Source organism: Monodelphis domestica, chromosome 1, assembly GCF_027887165.1.
Source record: "Monodelphis domestica isolate mMonDom1 chromosome 1, mMonDom1.pri, whole genome shotgun sequence".
In the NCBI taxonomy this organism is placed as follows: domain Eukaryota; kingdom Metazoa; phylum Chordata; class Mammalia; order Didelphimorphia; family Didelphidae; genus Monodelphis; species Monodelphis domestica.
The window spans coordinates 187,664,063-187,686,256 of NC_077227.1; the positions used below are offsets into that span (position 1 = coordinate 187,664,063).

At 34.4% G+C, this 22,194-nt stretch overlaps 1 protein-coding gene across 8 annotated transcripts in view; it reads left to right on the forward strand.

The window, feature by feature from the left end:
- The window catches only part of MAPK6 (mitogen-activated protein kinase 6), a 42,946-nt gene that overhangs the window by 7,719 nt on the left and 13,033 nt on the right, over nucleotides 1–22,194 (forward strand). For 6 of the 8 annotated variants that reach the window (XR_001626156.2, XM_001370136.5, XM_056810207.1 and 3 more), the window contains exons 2-4: nucleotides 4,491–5,679; nucleotides 7,855–7,999; nucleotides 11,658–11,822. Coding sequence is in view for 7 of the 8 variants with exons in the window: in XM_001370136.5 (XP_001370173.1) it covers nucleotides 5,125–5,679; nucleotides 7,855–7,999; nucleotides 11,658–11,822 (865 nt within the window). In the remaining variant the exon portion in view is untranslated. Of the gene's footprint in view, nucleotides 1–4,490; nucleotides 5,680–7,854; nucleotides 8,000–11,657; nucleotides 11,823–13,903; nucleotides 18,512–20,947; nucleotides 21,975–22,194 lie in introns of those variants that run through there. The other 2 variants (XM_056810206.1, XM_056810205.1) reach the window with 2 other exon arrangements.

The window sequence follows — 22,194 nt, forward strand, 5'->3', positions numbered from 1 at the left end:
ACTCATACCCAGGGCAAAAGCCAAGTTACTCTTTGATCTTAAAACTTCCCAAGATGAAGTTTGTTGGGAGTGGTAGGGAAAGAATAAAGAGATGGAGTGATACATACTTGCCTTAAGAAACTCTATTCATATGTTTTGCTTTCCATCATTTATATTTTATTGTCGATGTTCTTCCTTTCTCTTCCTTCCAGAGAGTCTGTACCAAAGAATAAAAAAGAAATGAAAAAGGTTTAGTAAAACTAATATGTGGAAAATTATTAGTATGACATACATTGCTACACACTCAAAGTCTGCTAGTTCTCTCAAAGACATGGGGAGAAAACCCTCACATAGTTTCTTTGGGACCAAGTTTGGCTAATATAATTTCACAGAATTGTGCTGATTTGTTGTTGCCTTTTCCATTACAATAATTGTCATTATGTATACTGTTTTTCCGATTCTGCCTATTTTACTTTGCATCATTTCATATGTCTTTATGTATTTCTCTATTTTTGCCATATTCCATGTTTGTTTTAGCACAGCAATATTTTTGTTTCATTCATGTATCACAACTTTGCTTATCTTTTCCCCATTTGGTAGTCATCTGCTTTGTTCTTGGTTATTTGCTACTATATAAAGTGCTAATAGAAATATTTTGATATATATGAGGCTTTAAAAAAACAACAACTTTTGACCTCTGGTGTATGAGCCTAGCAGTGGAATTTCTAGATGAGAAGATATTGGACATTTTAGTCAGGGTTTGCATAACTCTAAATTGCTTCTTAGAATGATAAGACCAATTAACAGCTTCACCAGCAATATTAGTGTACCCGTTTTCTCATAACCTCTCCAACACTGATTATTCCCATATCTTGTTATCTTTACAGTTTGCTCAATGTGAAGAGAAACCTTAGAGTTGTTTTATTTCCCTTATTAGTGATTTGGAATAGCATTTTATGTAGCCATTAATAATTTACTCTTTTCTTGAGAACTATTTGTTTGTAACCTGTGGTAATTTACTTATTGGGAATGGCTTTTTATCTTACATTTCTGTTTGCTGCCAGTAGTTGTTTTGTTGTACCCTTCTAGTGATGGATGAAGAACATGGTTAGAATATAAGCAGGTTAGAGGGCAGGGTCTGTCTTTTCTTAAAAGTCCGTTTCTGTTCCCAAATATTCACAAGTCTAATCTCCCCAAATTGGCAGAGCTGCTATTAGAAAGAAAGGAAAGATAACACCTTAGAAAATGGTAGTAGGGTTAGCTATAGGAGAAATGAGTAAATGGATTGGAAAGGCAGAGATGGGGAAGTTAAAAATGTGAAGCTATGAGAGACTAGGAGTAAAGCACTGAGAAAAGTTATCTAGGTTTACAGACTTGGTGTCATCTTTGATCTGTCACTCTTACCCCACATACATAATCAGTTGTCAGATCTTATTTCTGACTCCACAACATGTCTCACAGATGACCTTTTCTATGTATTTAAGTAGCCACCAACCTAGTTAGGGCCTTCACTATTGCAAAAGTTTCCTAATTGAATTTCTCTGATTTAGGTTTTTCCGACCACTCCAGTCCATTTTCCATACTTTTCACCAGTGTAGATCTGGCCATGTTACATCCACTACACAATAAATTCCAATTTTTTTTGTTACCTCTAGGATCAGATAGAAAGTCTTGCTATAACTTAGCTTTGACATCACTCTTCTAATTTTCTCCCTCCTAAGGTATTAGCATTCTGACCAGCCATAGTGGTCTACTTGCTCTTTCTCACACACACTGCTCCATTTCCCATCTCTTTGTTTTTGCATTGAATTGTTCTACTAGGTTACTGTTATCTATTTTGTGTGTTTTTTTTTTTTATGTACCTATATATCTGTAGTGATATATCTTCCCTCCCTTTTAAAATGTAAGCTCTGTCTTTGTGTCTTTAGGGCTTAGTGTACAGTAGTTGACATAGTAGGTTCTGAATAAATACTTAATGTTTTATTTGTATTTTGTATTTACTTTGTGCTCTCTTCTGCTCTCTTTCCCTCTCCATGCAGACTTCTCAAGAGGGACATTCCTTTTTTCTTTGCATCCCTGTAGCCTACACAGTGTGTAGCAAATAGTAGTTGTTTAATAAATGTTTTTTGAATGATGCATGAGTTTCTGTAGTGCGTAGCTGCTATTATCATCAAGAAAAATTCATTAAGCATCCTGTGATTTATTTCACAAGATTATCTAGTCAATCCAAGGCTCTGTTTACATTCAAGATGAATATGGACACAGAATAACTGAGTTTTGAGTAATAAATTGCAGGCACCAACATTGTTATCTACTGTAGTTGACAAATAGCACCTAGCATTTACAAAAGTATTTAGGGAATAGTATTCTAGCAGGAATTGGGGTGGAGAGGGGATTTAGAGAAGATAGGCATTATCTCTGAGACCTCAGTTTGTAGTGTATTAGAAAGAGCAGAAACGATGGACTTAAGAATCTGGAAAGACATAGATGCAAATCCTGCTATGTTTCACTAGTTATGACTGAGCAAATCATTTAATCTCTCTGAACTTCAATTTTCTCCTCTTGTAAGTAGAGATAATAATACCTATTTCATGAGGTAAGGCACCCTCACCAAAATCATATAAATCACAGTTGTTATGATGATCCTCCTGAGAATGACTTAGGTACCACTTAGGCTTACATGCTCTTTTGACTCCCCACTAAGATTCTTGGGTTTGGATTCTTTTCTGAAACTTAGAACTTTAGCTCATAAGTAGCTCTGGGGCACAGCACAATAGGAACTTAATGTGTTCCTGGCTGACAATGAAAACTAAAGTGAAGTCATGATCAAACATATCTAGGCTTTTGTAAATTAGATTTGGTGGCTTCTGCTATGGGGATAGTCTAGCTTCAAAGTTTTCTTTGTGGATTTGAGGGATTCATAAATGTCTCCTGAAAACAGTGTAACTCTAGGTACTCAGGAGATTGAGGTGTCAGTGAATGGATGTCTAACACCAGGGTTACATAGTTATAGTCTTATCCCGCATCTTCAAATGTAATGGACACTTGTTGATTTCTCCAGTCTCTCTCAGTCCTGCTCATTGGAACAGAAGTTTACTGAATTAGTTTGACTCTATACTCCTTGTATATTTGGCAGTATTTAGCAAGGCTTTTGGGGAGGAGGTCTGGAGATGTAGAAGGAGAAGGACTGAAAATAAAATCATCTCTCTCTGAGTGAGATCAGATGACAAATATCAATATAACAGCTGATTGAATCAGTGGAGAGGATATTGGAGGGAATTCTGCCAAAGTAAGTATGCTAAAACACTTACCCAGATCATTGTAATTGAAACTAGACTTTTCTTTCTTGACTAAAGGTTTGAGATAAGTGACTTCTCAGGAAAATGGGGAAGAAAAATCTAATTCCTTTGGCATAAGCAAAATGGGTTACTTTTTTCATTTCTATCCCAGACACATCTAATGCATAGACTGCAGGGTCTTTATAGTGTCCCCAGTTAGATACTGGTATAGAGTATCTTTGCTTGGGGAGGAGGGCAGAAGAAGGCCAAGCAGGGGATCTGGATGTGATGGTTGGAGTAGCCACTAGTGTCAGATCCAGGGAAGCAGGCTCAATTCTTGATATTACTGATCCAAGCCAACTTAATTCTTGTTATTATTGCTAAGTGTAGTCCCTTTATTCAAATCTCTTTTTAGGCAGGCCTAAGAGTATTATTTTAAATCTTTGGTGGTATAATAATGGCTGGTGGGACAGGGTAGCAAACATTAATTTCTATGCAGAGAAATATGAAGTGTGTGGACTGAGAGGAGAGCACCAATTGATTTCAAGTTGATTTTTGCTTTGCCTTGCTTTCGGAAGATACAAATGAGTGAGAGTTGTGGGATATCTATCTATATATCTATATATCTCTCTCTATCTCTCTCTCTATATATATAGTATGTAAGTTCTCAACTTTAGACAAAGATGATTGTATAACCATGGACATAGCTTATGTGAAGTGAATAGAAAACCTATATAAAGGAAGGGGACCTCTTCAGGACCTCTGGCTGAAGTTCAGCCATCAATCACCATGCTCTCCTAGTGTGTCATTTGCTTAAATGAGCTTAGCCCAGGAAGAGGCTACCTTCCTTTGGCAGGCTATATTGACCTTGTGAAATCTAGAAGTGATGAATGAACACAGCTACTGCAAGGTGATTGTCACAGAGATAAAGGTGATATGGTGTGGGCTGTGTGCTTGTTCTTCAGTCTGGTACATAGGGTCAAAATACCCTCTACCGCATTGAGATAGTTAGAAACAGCATTAAAGATGCAAACTTCTTTTGTGAATACCTTGTTGTCCAAAACTGAACCTCAATTAATGTAGGAAATTTTTTCAGCTTTAAGTATATAAATCAACAGTTTTGGTATGAGTGTTATGTAGCTGAAGCAGTTTGTGAAAGTTCAAAGGAAGTGATAATAGCCTGCAATTTGATATTACTGATTTCTTTCTTTTTTTTCCCTCTTTCTTTTCTAGGTTGTCACAGAGTAAGATGGATGGTAGCTTTGATTGTGATTGTGGTGAGCTGGAGCCACCTGATCACTAACAAAAGACATCTTCTGTAAACCAACAGCTGCCAGAGCTTTCTATTCAAATAAACAGTAAACAAACAAGGAGGAAAAGAAACAAAACTAACATAGTGCTTACTGGCACCCTAGAAATGATGCTGCTCAGGACCAGTCCAACACTGAATGTATCTGCACTGTGAGGAGAATGTTCAGAGAAGCCTATCGTGTGCATATTTATTCACTTTTTTGTTAAATGTTAACTCGTTTAGCACAGTAAAGCTGAGTGCATAGTATGTCATTTCATTCCGTTTGAGTTTCTTGAGTGTTTTCTTTAAATGTCTGCAGAGTTGCTGCCCCTATCTTGAGCTATGGATACTGCAATCTTTCTAATTCTCAGTATGAGTTAGAGCTTACAAGCTGTAAATTTAAAGGGAACTCAACAGGCCTGGTTGGCACATGCGATGAGTATCAAGAAACCATCTTGCAGTGGAAGCAGAATTATTTTTCTCCCTTTTTGAAAGATCTTTCTTTTTGATGCCAGTTTCCTTCCGTGTTTACACAAGTTCATCATTTTGAAAGGAAAAATAATATTAAGTTTTAAAATGGCAGAAAAGTTTGAAAGTCTCATGAACATTCATGGTTTTGATCTGGGCTCTCGGTATATGGACTTAAAACCGCTGGGTTGTGGTGGCAATGGCTTAGTTTTTTCTGCTGTCGATAATGACTGTGACAAAAGAGTGGCTGTCAAGAAAATTGTTCTTACAGATCCCCAGAGTGTTAAACATGCTTTACGCGAAATCAAAATTATTAGAAGACTCGACCATGATAACATTGTGAAAGTATTTGAAATTCTTGGTCCCAGTGGAAGCCAGTTAACAGATGATGTGGGCTCTCTGACAGAACTGAACAGTGTTTACATTGTTCAGGAGTACATGGAGACAGACTTGGCTAATCTGCTAGAGCAGGGCCCTTTATTGGAGGAGCATGCCAGGCTTTTCATGTATCAGCTGCTACGTGGGCTCAAGTATATTCATTCTGCAAATGTACTGCACAGAGATCTCAAACCAGCTAATCTTTTCATTAATACCGAAGACTTGGTGCTGAAGATAGGTGACTTTGGTCTTGCCCGGATCATGGATCCCCATTATTCCCACAAGGTACGTAAAGAAAAGTGCGTTTGTGTATGCATGTGTGCATGTGAGAGTTATGATCCAGACCTACTTTCTGGAATCTGAGAAGAGAACGTTTATTCTCTATGGCACTCTTTCCTAACAAGCTTAAAACAATTTCCATAGATTTTTTATTTATGATACAACCCTGTTGGATAGGTAAGTAAGGAGGTATTCTAATTTTTTGGATAGGGAAATAGAAATGAAGGCTATTTACATTGGGATCTGTATTGTGATTAAAAGATTCAAGGCAACTTTTGATTTCATCCCAAGTGTAGTTAGGTAACTTGCCTTGACTTTTGCTTCTCTTTCTAAATACTGGCATTTTTGGTTATTTTATTCATTGCGTTAATAGCTTCTCTAAAGGGTGGGAAGAGGGAATGAAACAAAAAGGAAAATTCCTGCTATCTGCTCATTACTTTATTAATTTTGTTATGGTGAAGGTGGTCAGAAAAATAAGGTTTGGGCCCTGCTGTTTATGTGTAAATATCACCATTTCTTGTTAAATCGACCTTTGGACTACAGAATGCATCTTTGCTAAAATGCTGAGAAAATACTCCTTGCAGGTTGGAATTTCTTTTACTATATCCAAAATACATATATGTATATTTGTATATACATACACAAAATATAGCAATTAACCCCATTTAAAAGTACTTTTCATTTGTTGATGACAGTTGAGGACAATTGAGAATGAATGGTGTCAGATTTTCCAAGAGTATGTGACATTCAGCTACATCTATTTAGATACCTTCTGTTCCAAAGAGTAGAACAAAGGGAAAAAGTGATATAGAAACATTATTCTTACTCTTCTATGATTTCATTGGTATAGAGAACTCCTGTTTAAGGAATTCCCTTTACCAACAAGATTAGCACCTGTTCCTCCACTGTAACTGCTAGTCTTTTTTTTCTCTTCAGTTTACAAGTAAAAACAATTTATAACATTTGATTTTTTAAAATTTGAGCTCCTCTCCCTCTCTCCTTTCTTGAGAAGGGAAACAATTTGGCATAGATTATATATGTGGAGTCACACAAAACATTTCCATATTAGCCGTATATAACTGCTAGTTTTAAAGAATTGCCTGGGGCACTGAGAAATTAAGTGACTTGTCCCCAGAGTTATATAAACAGTGTGCATCAATGGCAGGATTTCAATCCATTTCTTCTAGATTGGAGTCTTTTTCTCTATCCATTGTACCTCACTGCCTCTCAATATGGGATCATAGGCCTTAGAAAAATTTCAAGCAATATCAAGCCCAATACTCTCAATTTTAACACAAGTGAAGAATAACAATATAGTTAGGACACATAGTTTTGTATTCTTGAAACTCTTAACTCTGTAGATATTCTAGGATCCCCTAGTAGCCTTTTTTCCCCCAATGTTTGTCATCCTGATGATCAATAAGTTCTTTGTATTATCCAACTTGAAGTATTTTCCTTAAAGCACATTTCTTGTCTAAAGAAGCATAAATGAGCATTCAGTGTTCCCTTCATTAAATGATTGTCACTGAATGCTTGTGGGTTTTTTTTACATAAAAGTTGAATTTAAAAATTATTTACATTACAAAAAGATTCACAACAGGATTCTTTTAAATCCAAGTTGCCCTGTTGCATTTAAAATGCTTCAATTCCTGTGCATTTGATTTTGACTACATAATTGTTGCAAAAAGTGAATTATACTTTTAATTATATATACACTTGTATATATAAATATAAACTTGTAAAGGACAACAACTTCTTAATCTTTTTTGAATATGTAATAGAGCTTCATTTAAGTACAACAGCCCCAAAATTAAATGCATTGATTACAAGTAATCCTTTTGTTTCTAAAAACATAGGCCTAAATTCTAGGACATGGCCTTTTCTCCCAAGGCTTTTTTTAGGATTGCTGGGTAAGTTAATACATCTGATTTCTATTACATTTTGACTAATAAACTTCAAATGGGACATTGCATATTGTAGTTAGATCTTTTCTGTAATGAAAATTAAGAGATAGCACCATAAAAAAGTTGATACCCAAAATAGCTGTTGCCCTCCAAAAAAGGTATAGTTTTGAAATTCCACATTGATTTTTGTTTAGATTTCAACATTTCTTTAGCTTAGATTTATTTGTTGTCTTTTGCTAAAGTAACATTGTGAAAGTATGTTTTCTACTTTTTTTAGGGTCATCTTTCTGAAGGATTGGTTACTAAATGGTACAGATCTCCACGACTTTTACTTTCTCCTAATAACTATACTAAAGCCATTGATATGTGGGCTGCAGGATGCATCTTTGCTGAAATGCTGACTGGGAAAACCCTCTTTGCAGGTTAGAATTTCTTTTTATATGCATTTATATATGCACACAAAATGTCAAGATTAATACAATAGAGCAGTAATTTTTCATTGATCAAGGAAGAACAATTTACATACAAGTCAAGTAACTTACTGTGGAGTGAAGAATTTCAAATCCAAAGATGAGTAGTGTTTTTTTTTTAATAGAAAATTGATAGCCTTTACTTATTTGCATTATTGTACAAACCCTCTTTTTATTTAAACTTATTTTAATTTTATGGTATTATTTTATATATTCTATCTGATGATTGTTTCCTTAAAAATGCAGTTCATTTTCAAGGTCAGTAAGGTCCTGTGTTATTATTATCCCACCTGTTACCTGTATCACACTGCTTTGTCACTTTTGGTCCTTGCTACTGGTGCCCTTTACTTATCTGCTGCAACTGCTGAAAATCCAGCTATCTTTTCCTTTGGCCTCCTATAGTCTTTGCCACTTGAACTGCTATAATTTGGTGGCTATTGTGACCCTTTGAAATTAAAAAAAGCATTTTTGTGGAGTGCCTGCTACATCTTGGGCATTATGTTTGGTGGGATTCTGGCAAAAATGATGACCTCAAGGTTTTTAATCAAGGCCAGCTTACCTGTAAGACAGTTATTCTAGGTGATCTGTAGTTAGAAAAGCAGAAGATGGTGTAATCCCTACCAACAACTACTCTACTTTTGAAGGTAAGGTTAATACATTAAACATTAATTCCCCAAAGCAGAGTAAAATTTAGGTGCTAAATTTTGTGGTTTTTGAATGTAAATGTGGTAGAGTTGTTTGTTAACAGGAGAGGTCAGTGAGGGCTAGAGTGGTCAGGGAAGATTTTATGGGCCAGTAGGGCTGGATCTTTAGACTCTTAGACTGGGTGGGATTTAGATAGGTAAAGGGGGATAAAATTGTTCCAGGTAGGACAAATAGCATGAATTAAGAATGAACATAGGTTTTATGTAGCAATCAGAAAAACATCCAGATTAGGAGATCATGTGAAAAATAAAATTTGGACAAGTCACACAAGGTTATTAAGGATTTTGGAAACCAATGAAGAGTTTAGGTTAGATAAAGTGGAAAACAGGGAGGGTTATAAGGTTTTAGAGGAGGGAAATGGTATGATCCTAGTTCCTCATTCCTTCGCTACACATTTGACCTTTAGAGGAGACTTTTCTCTCTATTTTTAACCCTTTTAGGGGTGAGGTCAATATGTGAGTGAGAAGGAATCTGTTCTAGAGAAAGTTTAGCTTTTGATGATATAGTAGAGTTACAAGTGTTAAGGAAAGTATAAGTATACTATTTTAAGGTCCTTTTTAGCATGAATACTTATTATAAATATCTGCTTATATAGAATTTTTAGATTTTATATATACATTTTTCCTGATAAACATCTTAAGGTTTATCCATAAAATGTGATCGTGATAGGAAATTTCAAGTTAGAAAAAATTGAATTCCAAGGACTGGAGTCAAAACAGGCAGACCTTGTTTCTCGTCCCAAAATGGAAAATTAAAGCTTATATCCTCTTTCCCTGTAGCAATGAACTTTTTATTTGGAGCATATTTCTGACCAAGGACTTGGAATCACATAATTATTTATAGGTAGTGGCAAGACTCAGAAGAATTTGGCCTGGGAGGCAGGGGGCAGGTTGTAGAATTTCTAGTTAAGGCTCCCTCTTTGCTGACCATGTGAATCCCTTCACCTTTCTGGACTGGAGTAGATGGGACCTGAAAGATCCCTTCTAGCTCTCTAATATGCCAAAACCAATACCATCATAAAGCAAAAATGGTAGTTCTGATTTAAACAGTAAGTCCTATTAAAAAAAAGATGTAATGGCTGTACACATTCTACAACAGAAACAAATATAAATATTAAAGATCTCAATGATTTGATCTAGGTAATGAGTGGATAAGGAGCCATGTCTAGAGATAGGAGGTCCTAAGTTCAAATTTGGACTCAGCCACTTCTTAGCTGTATGACCCTGGGCAAATCACTTAACTCCCTGTCTAACCCTTACCATTCTTCTGCCTTGAAGCCAATATTCTAAGATGGAAGGTAAGAGTTTTAGAAAACAGATTTTACCTAAACTGATGCCATCTAATAAATATTAATTTATGGATATTTTTATAGGGACTTTATTGATATGATCTCTTTGGCCCAGTTCACTTTGGAAAAGTATTTCTGGGGAGTTGTGACCTTAATGGTCTTTTTTTTTTCCTCTTTCTATAGCAAGCTGAGGCATTCAAAATTGTTCCTTTGCATTGAAATCAGAATATCTACTCTTTTGAAAAGAAAAACTTATAGTTCCCCTCTTTTCCTATTAGATGCCACTTTAATGTATCAGTAAACTATCCTAGAAAGTTAGTGGAAGTTGAAGCATTAAAAATTAGGAATTTCCAATTAAAACTGGCACCTATAGATTACCAAGTGCTTTCACATCTATTATCTCTTATCTTTATAGAAAGCTATTTATTAACAAAAGTCAGATCATCTGGTCAAATCCCTTCGTTTATAGATGTGGAAACTGAGATTCTCAGTTCATTCAATGTTATTCACTTAGTAAGAGTAATACCTGGAAGCTGAAAATTGATTTAGTCTTATCATGATCTATGACCAACATCTTTATGTATAGGCATTCCCTAATGTTTATTGCAGTGCATCCTTAGGAACCATATCAGGAAACAGAATGGTGGGAGATTGTCCTTTTTTTAAAACTACTTTGTAGAATTCAGTTTTTGTTTTTCCCAGTTGAAATAGCAGGGTTTAGAAATAGCAAATTTTAGAGTTGGAAGGGATCTTGGAAATCACCAGGATTGACTTGATCATTTTGTTTATGTAGAAACTGTGGCCCAGTGATGTTAAGTTAATTGACTGAAAGTGTATAGCTGTTTAGTAGCTAAGCAAGGACTAGATTATGACTCATATCTTAGTTTCAAATTTAGTATTTATATCATACCCCAGGCTACCTTGACATGGGTCCTACCTAATGAATCAGCTATGATAAGGCATGAGCAAAAAAAGAAAAAAGAAAAGAAAAATGTTTTGGAGACCAACAGTTGAGAGGATTATGATATTGTAGGTGGTGAAAAAGTGGGAAGGAATTATCTGTAAACCTAATAAAATATGCATTTCAGTTAAATATAAATGCCATTTGATATAAGTTACTGGATAGGATGGAAATAATAATAGATAATGTAATTTGTGTTCAATTAAACATTTTTTAAGAGTCTAATATGTGTAAGACTATATGCTAGGTTCTGGGGATACAAAAGCAGAAAAGCTGAAATAGAAAAAGCAGTATGGTACAGTAGACCTTGGTATCTGGAGTAGGAGCACTTCACTCTGCATCCTGACTATTACATAGTGTGTATGTGACCTTGAGCCAATCACTTAATCTGGCTCTCCATTTCTTCATTTGTGGAAAAGGAGTTGAAGGAAAGAGGTAGATTAGAGGATGATCTTTATGATTCTTTTAAGTTTTAAATCTGATTCTGACAGTTCCTGTCCTCAAGGAGCTATTTATTATTCCATTTAGAATTAAATATGTATACCGATAAATAACTGATACAAAGTAATTTGAAGGGGGGGAATCACAATTTTTGGCATTTTTTTTTGCTTTCTAGGCTATTTTTATATGTGTTTTATTTGTTATTTCTTACTTAGGTGCACATGAACTTGAACAGATGCAACTGATTTTAGAATCTATTCCTGTTGTACATGAGGAAGATCGTCAGGAGCTTCTCAGTGTAATCCCAGTTTACATAAAAAATGATATGACTGAGCCACACAAACCCTTAACTCAGCTGCTTCCAGGAATTAGTCGTGAAGGTAATCTGGATTGAGATTAATTTTTATTTTCTCAATACCTGTATTTTCTTTTTCAAACTAAGGAATATCTAACCTTTCTCTAGGCAAGATTTTTTATGAATATGCATGATTTATTTTTTCTATATCTAAAAGCATTTGGGTCCCAACTTAGTATTCTTTTCTTCATATTTCACTTACCCATGTGTCTCTTTCCCTGTCTAAGATCATTTTTTCATTCTAACTGTATCTCTTCTCTAGCCCCTCTAGTCTCTGGGTGCCATTGGTAATAACAGGAGAAATAGTAATTGCCACTGAGTACCTGTTTCTAGGGGGTCGTACCTAGGGTAGGGTGACTTCATAATTATTTGACTTAAGTATGAAGGTATGTTTTAAATAAAAATATAACAAGGGAGAGAGAGGATGACTAAGTCAACAGTATGGAGTGAGACTGCAGGGCAGGGAGATGCCATAAGACTTAAAGGCAGGGAGAGGTGGAGGGGTGGAGAGAAGGGAGGATAGAACAAGACTTGAGTAGAACTAGTGAGTGAATGCATATGACCTTATGTAAAAGAATGTGTAAGCATTGAGTAAGAGCTCATTATGTGTATCAGATGTCAAATTACAAAGAAGTATGACTGAAAACTTTGTATAAATATGAATATGAGTGAAAAAAGTAAGGGGATGCAAAACTTTAGTTGACTACTAAAACAATTTTCAGTTTTATATCAGGATGTATATCATTTATCTTTTTGGAATCAGTCCAAAATACAAAGGACTTTAACTCTACTAGTATTAATCTAGCATTAGGTGTAATGTTAGCATTTTCATAAGGAGGAAATATTAGTAAAAATTATTTTTGCCTTATATTCCTAAAAATGTCATATTGTTGGGGCACCTAGGTGGCTCAGTGGATGGAAAGCTAGGCCTAGAGATGGAAGGCCCTAGATTCAAATGTGTCCTTAAACACTTCCTAGCTGTGTGACCCTGAGCAAATCATTTAACCTCAATTGCCCTTCCTGTCCTACCTTAGAACCAATATTTAGTATCAAATCTAAAACAGAAGGTACGGTTTTAAAAAAAATTATGAATTATATCCATCATGTGGCCCATTTGCCTAGTGTTCAGGCTGATAGTGCCACCAGGTGTTTTGTTTTCTCTTTTTATAATTGTCATCTCATGCAAATTTGGAAAGTTAAGAGATGTCTATTACCTCCCATCCCTTCTTCCACTTCTCACCTCTGCAAATTCTAGGTTGTTTTTTTTTTTTGGTTGTAAATAAAAGCTCCATTTCAATAATTCTGTAAATTAAGTTGTGTGTGGGTCAGAAAAATATTAAGTCTGACCACCTTAATACTAACATAATAAGCATTTCAAGAAACTTTGTGTGGCAAAATAATAATGGATGTAAAGATAATCCTTGTTTTCAAGGATAATTTAGGATTGGCTTAGTCAATCATTTAAAAAAAGAATGAAGCTAATTTGTTTTGTTGGATGCAGTTTTGCCTATATAGGTTTTTTATCTTGTATAAAAACCACTGGCCCTTTTAGGAGTCCATAAGTCTACCCAAACAAATGAATGTAAGTTTTTGTATGTATTATTGTGTTAGAATAATGAAGGTCTTAAATCTTTTGTCTCTGAGAGAACAAGAAGGGAAGAGTAGGTTCCCAGTGAGGAATGTTTAATAAAAACAGCATGATGAAAGTTGAGATGCCTCACTAGAGTCTCCTCCAGGAGTGATAAATAGACAATAAAATTCTGATTGAAAGCTCTCTGGTGGAGAAAGATCAAGACATGAAAATGAGAGCTGTATGGCTATTGAGACAACTGGGAAGTCCATTGGATAGTGTGCTAGGTCTGAAGTCAGGAAGACTTGAGTTCAAAATCTGGCCACAGACACCATCTGTGTGATCTTGAGTGAGTCAATCTTTATTCACTTCAAGTTTTTCCTCATTTGTAAAATGAGGATAATAATAGCACTTATTTCCCAAGGTGGTTGTGAGGACCAAATGAGAATATTTGTAAAGCATTTAATTGGCACTATATAAATGTTGGCAATGTTGATAGTGATGATGATGATGATGATGATGGAGGCCTCATGGAGAGGCCTATTTTTCCTCTCTTTTTCAGGGACTTGTCAGGTGTCCAAGACTGAATAAAGGAAATTCTAGTACTTGTCAAAAGATATATCACACTCATCCCACCCCCATCCCAGGACAACTGAATGAAAATATTCATACCTATTGTAGAATGCTTAAAACTTGAGATGAGATTTAACGTAAAATCAAGGACTAGAAATATCAGGACCTACCATAAAGAAACGAAGGGTGTAAATACCCTGACAGAAGCTGTTGAATTTGTAATAGCATGTATTTCTGGATTTCAAATGTAAGATGTGCTTGTTCTTATAAAGTTATCCATTTTCTAGAGTCTTTTGAATGACAACTATTAGCCTTTCAAGGGGATACCACTCCTCTAGATAATAGGAAGAAATGCTGGGAAAAGAGGGATGCCAAATTTAGCATAGAAAATGTGACAGACACTGATAGCTTTGGCTGCTTTGAAAGTTCAAAGTCTTGGCTTGGCTCTCTCCAAAATATTAAGATGACAAGAACATCCATCTGCAATCTATCAGAAGTCTCTAGTAATTGAACTCCGACTTACAGAGCTGCTGACTAATTCTTGTTTCAAAAATCTGCCTTTACATCTGAAGAATGAGATGTGACTATGAGTGGCATCAACAGTGTTATGAAATTTGCAAAGAAACAATGTCCAATTGTATTAAGTTTGAGTTCCCTTCTCCATTTTTATCCATAAAAATCAAAGGAGGTACCATGTATATACAGTTTATTTAAGGTAATTTAGACTTAGTTTTTTAAATTTAAACAATGTAAAAGTTTTTTATATTCTTTATTGGTTCTTTAGATATATTGTACCTATCTTCACTTCAAATCATTTACCCCATAACATGACACTAAATGGATTTCTTTCATTTTGAGGGAATTTGACTTTGCTAGGCAACCATTCCAATACATTTGCCCCAGTCTTTATATTATAATTAAAGATAGCCATAGAAAAGTTTCTGGAAATAAGTGAACTTAATAGTAGACTATGTGTACATGTTAGTGCTGAATAAGTAAGTTTGTTTGTTAGTGCCTATATTTCTGCTTGCAAAGCAAAAAAGAAAAAGAAAACCTAAGCACTGATTTTTTTCTTTAAAAATTTGTATATATGTTATATTTATACATATATATAATGTGTGTGCATATATACACACATGTATGTATGTATATAGTTTTGATGTCACTTTTTGATAGTGTGTATCCTTTCCAGTTCCCCATCTCAAAGATGAAACAAAAGAAAAGAGGGATGGGGAGACTGTTAAATCAACACAGAGCTAATATATGTGTAGTGTTCTCTCATAGCCTATTATCTCTGAAAAGAAAGGAGGGGTATATTTTCTAATGTTTTTCCTTAAGGCCAACTTAGTTATTATGCATATTGATTTGTTGATTTCTGTTTAGGTTGTCATATTGTATGTTATTTTCCTGGTTGTTTTTTTCCACTCTATATATCAGTTTATATTTCTCTGTATTCATATTTTTCCTTACATTGCATTAATATTCCATTATATTCATGTACCACAGTTTATTTAGCCATTCCTCAGTTGACGAGTATCAACTTTGTTTCTATGAACAATACTATTATGGATATTTTGGTGTATATGGGACTTTTTTCTTTTTTTGACCTCTTTGGGATATATACCTACCAAACATTTTAAAAACAATTACTCAATATCATCAGTGCTATATGTTTTAATTAAGCAATATGAAAAGAAAAAGGAAAAAATATTTTAATTGATTCTCTGTCCAAAGGTAATTTTTCATTATCCTACCATTATTAGCTTGATTTTGCATCTTTTCATGCTGACCAGTAAAATGCTAGGACATAACTGATTTTTTATTGGAGCTTTCCTTAGTTGGTGGGGAGAGTTGGATATCATTTTTAGGGAGTAAATTGGGATGCCATAAATAGATTTGTGTTAAGCTTCAGTTGATTAGAGAGGTCACATAATACAGATTCGCCTTATTCTAAGCATAGCGTAATATAAGAAGCACTGGAATAGTGACTAGAAGCATTGGATTCTAACTCATGGATTGGAGTCATTATAAAAGAGGGAATCCTGAGGTCTAAATGACATCATCTACGTTAGCTGGGATGAAGATATGTACATTCATTCCTATATGCAATGCAGAAGTGAGATAAGGGAGGTAATGTGATGTAGGGAATAGAATGCTCTAGATTTGGAATCAGAAAGAACCAAGTTAAAATCCTTCCTGAAACACTAGCCATGTATCCCTGGACAAGTCACTTAATGTCTTCAGGACTCAATTTTCTCATCTATAAAATGGATCAGAGAATAGACTCAAAAGATCTTTAAGGTTCCTTCTAGTTACAAATGTATGATTCTGTGATTTTGTAGCTTAAAATCTATGGCTATATGTTTACTGAGTAATCATTTATTTATAAACAGTTATCTCTGGTAGGACCAGAGTAATTTGTAGATGTCCTATAATGGAGATACATTTTTGGTTTCATCTTTTCTGAGCTATCTAACCTTAAAACCAGTTGTGCTGGTTAAAAAGTGGGTGGTGCAGCACTTATCAGATTGGCTATTATGACAGAAAAGAAAAATAACAAAACTCGGAAGGGATATGGGAAAGCTGAGACACATTGAGCATTATTGGGAGAGTTGTGAACTGATTCAGCCATTTAGGAGAGCAATTTGTACCTAAGCCCAAAGGACTATAAAACATTACATATCCTTTAAACCCAGCAAAACCATTACTAAGTGTGTATCCCAGAGATAAAACAAACTAAAAGGGGAAGGACACATGTGTACAAAAATATTTAAAGCAACTCTTTTTAGGGGGATGAAGATTTGGAAAGTGAGGGGGCACCCATTTAATTGGGAAATGGCTGAGTGAGTTATAGTATATAATTGTAATGGAATATTATTGTGCTATTAGAAATGACAAGCAGAAGGAGCACAGAAAAACCTGGAAAGATTTACATGAATTGAAGCAGAGTGAAATAAGCAGAACCAAGAGAACATTGTACAGTGAATGACAGGAATACTTTACAATGAACAACTGTGAATGACAGCTATTTTTAGCAATTCAGTGATCCAAAACTATCCTAAGGGACTTGCAATAAAAAATGTTGTCTGAATCCAGACCAAAGCAAATATTTTTTACTTTTTAATTCTTTTTCTGAGTCTCCTTCCACAAAAGGATTAATATGGGAAAACATTTTACATTATTGCACATATAAAATCTATTTGAGATTACTTACCATTTTAAAGGAACTCTTATTCTTTGAAAAATGTTACATGTTTTTTACATTTAATTGGGGAAAAAATTAAATCAAAAGTGGTGGTTCAGGTCTATTCAGTTTTGCATAGTGTAATGATTTGATACTAATGTTGGGTTTCTAGAGGTGGAAGAGAAGCAAATAAATGCTTTTTTAAAAAAAATGTAGTGTTCATTTGTCTATATAGCTGATTGCCAGTCCTTTTGTTTGTCAAGTTATCTTTGAAAATTGAGCTTGTTACTTTGTATTCTAGAAGGTTACTGTGGAGGATTTTCAATAGTAGGTAGATGCTTTGAGTCCAAAAGTGGCCATTGAGTATTCTTCATTTTGTAATGAAGGGAAAGGTGGTATCAATTTTTAACGGTCTGGTGAAGACTATTTGGAGGGGGTTTGTTTTGTTTGGAATGTTTATGACAGGCCTAAAACATTGTGTTACAGTTTTCAAGTATGGTTGTGGGGTCTGTATTTGGAAATTTAGTTAAAGACATTAACTATGGTCATTGTTCAAGCAAATCACCCAAACATGCTCAATCAAGTTACAGATTATTAATTTAATATTAACTGTCTTTTGAAATTTCTTGTTCTAATGAGTCAACAAAGTGGGCGCTGGGAGTTAGTGCAGTAAGCAGTGAATCATCCTTCTTGGGCTGGATATATACGTGCCATTTTCCAGAGGCGTGTTCTCCCCTTTCAGCTCTCCCATTCAATCTCTTGAACTCACAACAGGCATTTTTTTTTTTATTTGTGGATGATCCATTCAGTTTCTGATGGCTGAGTTCTTTTAGAAAGATGACCCTACTATAGCAAGCCCAGGAGGATGTTTCTGGTCAGATAACATTTAGAGGTGAAGCTCTTCAATGAGGGTATTTGGACAGGGGAGGTTTCATAACCAGTATGATAAGATTGGGTAGCTTTAGATAAGTAATAAAGTTTGGTTATGGTTTCTCATCTTGTTAAAAAAAAGTAGCAATTGATTTTATTGAGAAATCTTTGAAGGCAAAAGAATCATTTAGTATTAGTGGATCCAGTTAGGCCCATACAAATAGATAAGAATGAGAGTGAGCAGAGATTTAGAGTTTGGGGGGTGATTTTGTGTGCTTTATGTAATTGTTTTAATAATTGGAACACTTAAAGATTGACAGACTTCACCTGCCTCTAGAAAACAAGAACAACGAAAAATGACAGAAAAATTAAATGTATTACTTATATAGATCTTAATTCAGTGTGTTGCTTGTGGAAAACATTCAATACAAAGAGATAGTTTAGAATTAAAAGATTCAATAAAAATGCATTTGAAAGTTAAGGGTAAAAAACAAATTTATTAGGAGATGGGGGGGGTAGGTAAAGGGGCTGTTTGGAAGCAACAGATCAAAAGTGATTTCCATTTTTCCCTACTATTTAGTAGCAGATGTTTTCTAAATACCTGAATTTGTAGTAAGGGATTGACCTTGATAGAAAGATGAATGACAGTTCACAAAACATAATGTGTTAAGCCATGTTTATTGAAGTGAAATTTTCGGGTGTATTTGATAGACCTGCTCTCTAATCCTGAGGTACATGACCAAAACTGTTAACTGAGGGCCCCTAGAGGCTTCTAGTTGGAGATGTATTTTTCAAGGCCTGCATGAACAGTGATGGTTTCACTGATAGAAACACTTCAGGGATGCAGTTCTATGAAGAAAGAAGTGGGGGATTGTTTTTGATACTTCATTATATAATGGAGAAACTCTACTTTCCTTAAATTGGCTGTGACATTCCTAATAGTTTTTTGCAATTCTTGATCTCCTTTTAAATCAAACTACTAAAGGGATATAATTAACAAAAGTAGAGACATATAAATGAATTTTGGGTTCTATTAAAGGCTTTTTCTACTTGTATTACAAATATATTCTGAGCATATTATATATATGTATACGTATATATGTATGCATGCATGCAGTAATAATAGATAAAAATATATACAACCTGGGGGCAGCTGGATGGCTCAGTGGATTGAGAGCCCTATTACCTAGCCTTTACCACTCTTTTGCCTTAGAAGCAATACAGAGTATTGAGTCTAAGATGTAAGGTAAAGGTTTAAAAAAAAAATAAAAAATATATATATTATATATACATATATATAATATATATTAATACACACACACACACAACCTAAAGAGGTTCCTAGTTTTATTGGTAAGAAATCCATTGGTCTGTTTCAATACTCTCTAGTAACAAGTGCTTATAAGCTCAGTTTCTGACTCATCTTTTAAATTAGAAATGGTTATGTGTGGGGTATATATGTACTGTTTGAGTAGGAGGCCTGGGAAAGGTCACCGGTAGCTCAGGAATAAAACGAAAAAGCAGACAAAAAACTTGACTTAGTATCATTAAGTTATCTATGTATGTGATTACTCTCCCAAGTAGAATTTTTAAAGTGGCCCCAAAACAGATTAGCATTATTAATTCAGACTTTTGTTCAGTAGCTGGATGTTGTAATAGATAGAGGTCTGGGCCTGGAGTCCAAAAGATCTGAGTTCAAATCTTGCCCCAAACACTTAACTATGTGATTTTGGACAAGCCATTTGGATAATCTGTGTTTGCTTCAGTTTTCTCAGCTGTAAATTGGGATAATAATGGTGCCTACCTCCCACGATTGTTGTGGGGATCAAATGAGATAAAAATAAAATGGGATCAAATAAAGTGCTTTGAGAATCTTAAATTCTATGTAAGTGCTAGCTAGCTACTACTGCTATTATGATAGTTATCACTACATATAACTTAGGGTTTTTTATATCTGTGAGGTCAGCAGGCAAAAACTAGATCTAGAAAGAATTCTTATTGCTCTGGGGTGTTAGTATTGATATCTCATGAAGTAGAATTTGTCAGAAAAAAATTGAGAAAACAAAAATACATAGTAATGGAAGAAAAATAATGTAATAGTGTTGGTTGTTCAGAAGTTCATTAAAGGTGAAAATAATAGCTAATAATAGTATAGATGATAATAGTATAAATACCATTAATATGGCAGCACTTTAGAGTTTGTAAAGTACTTTTCCTGAGGCTGGATTTCAGGTCTACATGGTTCCATATCAGAAGTTCTATGCCTTAAGCTACCTATCATCAGTAAAAGAAGAAATAAAACTATAACAGGGACTGTTAGCATCTCATTATCACTATGTGACAAATCAAATTATAAGATTAACAATGTCATATATTTAAACATTACATTTTTATTAAATTGAAATTAACAGATACTTAGAACTAAATGAGAGAAGAATAAAAAAAAACCTATACCTTTTCATGCTCATGGAACACTCACAAAAATTGATTTGATTACAATTTGGGTCAGAGATAACATAACATATTTAAAGAGGCAGGAAGAAACATGTGCATATATACGTACTCTGTATTTTCATATCATACTGCAATAAAATAAAATAGCGATGAGGAAAAATTATAAAACTAAAACTGAAAATTTGTCAGTAATTGGGTTAAAGACATCAGAAAAATGATAGCATTTAAAAGATTGTAATACCAACGTCACATTGAAATATATGGGATGCAGCCACTGTTTTACCTAGAAGCCAATTTATATTGTCATGTCTTTTCATGATAAAGGGGAAAAAAGAAAAATAAATAAATCTTAAGGAACTAGAAAAAGCACAAAATAACTTAAAGGAAAGGTTAGCAATTTTTTAAGGAAGAACAGAAATAAAATAAAAATTCTAACAACAACCCGTTTCTTTTATCATTTGTAATTTTGCTTATATTCCTTCTCTCTTATTTATACTAGTTATAGAGGCAACAGTGCATGTGGCTGAGCTTTTCCATAATAAAAATGATGAATATAACATACCACCGAGGAGATGCTTTAAAGAGATAGCCAAAATAATAAGTTTCACTTGGAGAAACAAAAGAATAAATCTCATTTAAAGGAACAAAAGAATGTAGAATCTCAAGGGAGATCATAAAAAACGAAGGGGGATTGGAATAGCACATCTAGACCTCAAATTATATTATAAAGGATTCAGTAAGTATTTGACCTCAAATACTTCCTACTAAGTAAAAATTATTTGGTACTGATTTAAAAAATTGAAAAGTAGACCAGCAGAACAGACTAGATAAGCATGAATCAGAAACAATTGACTCAATAACCGTGGGTTTAATAAAGCTAAAAAAAATTACTTGGGGAAGAACTCCTCTGTTTGATAAGAATTAATAGGATAACTGGAAAGCCATTTGATGAAAATTAGGTTTAGACCAGTATCTTACACCATAAATTATAATAAGCACAAAGTGGATTAGGACTTAAACTTTAAAGATCATACCATTAAAAAAAAATAAGAGGATTAGATCAGGTACCTTTCCCTTTTATGACTCCAGGAAAAATTTGAAACTAAAGGATGAATAGAAGTGATCACAAAAGATTCAGCTGAGGAATTTTGATGGCACAAATTTTGATAAGTTTTTCTAATTAGCTAGACATTGTTTCTGAGATGAGGGAAGGTGTCAATTGGGAGGGAGTGGAGAGAACTTTTGAATCATATATCTCTATTAAGCACACTGATATTCAAGGGGAACAGAAATAAACAGGACCAAGCCTAATTCTAAAAGATAAATGGACAAGGGATATGAACATTTTTCAAAAGAAGATTTTTAAACTATTAACAACCCTGTGAAACACATACAGAACAAATGATTGGAGAAATGCCAATTAAAACAAGTCTTACACATACCCAGCAATTTTGAATAAGACAGCAAAAGATAAAAATATGTTGGAAGGGTCATGGAAAGGACAGATACACCAACTTATTATTGATTAATCTGTAACTTGATACAACCAAATTGTTAAGGAAAGCAATTTGGAGTTAAGCACAGAAAATGGTATGAGTCTATACCTTTTGACCTAGAAAATCTACTGATAGGTATATATACTCTAAGGAAACCAAGAATGGCCCCGTAGACACTGTAAATATTTTTAATGGTAGCCAAGAACTGAAAACAAAAAGTAGACATCCTAGGGAGTAGCTAGGTGGCTCA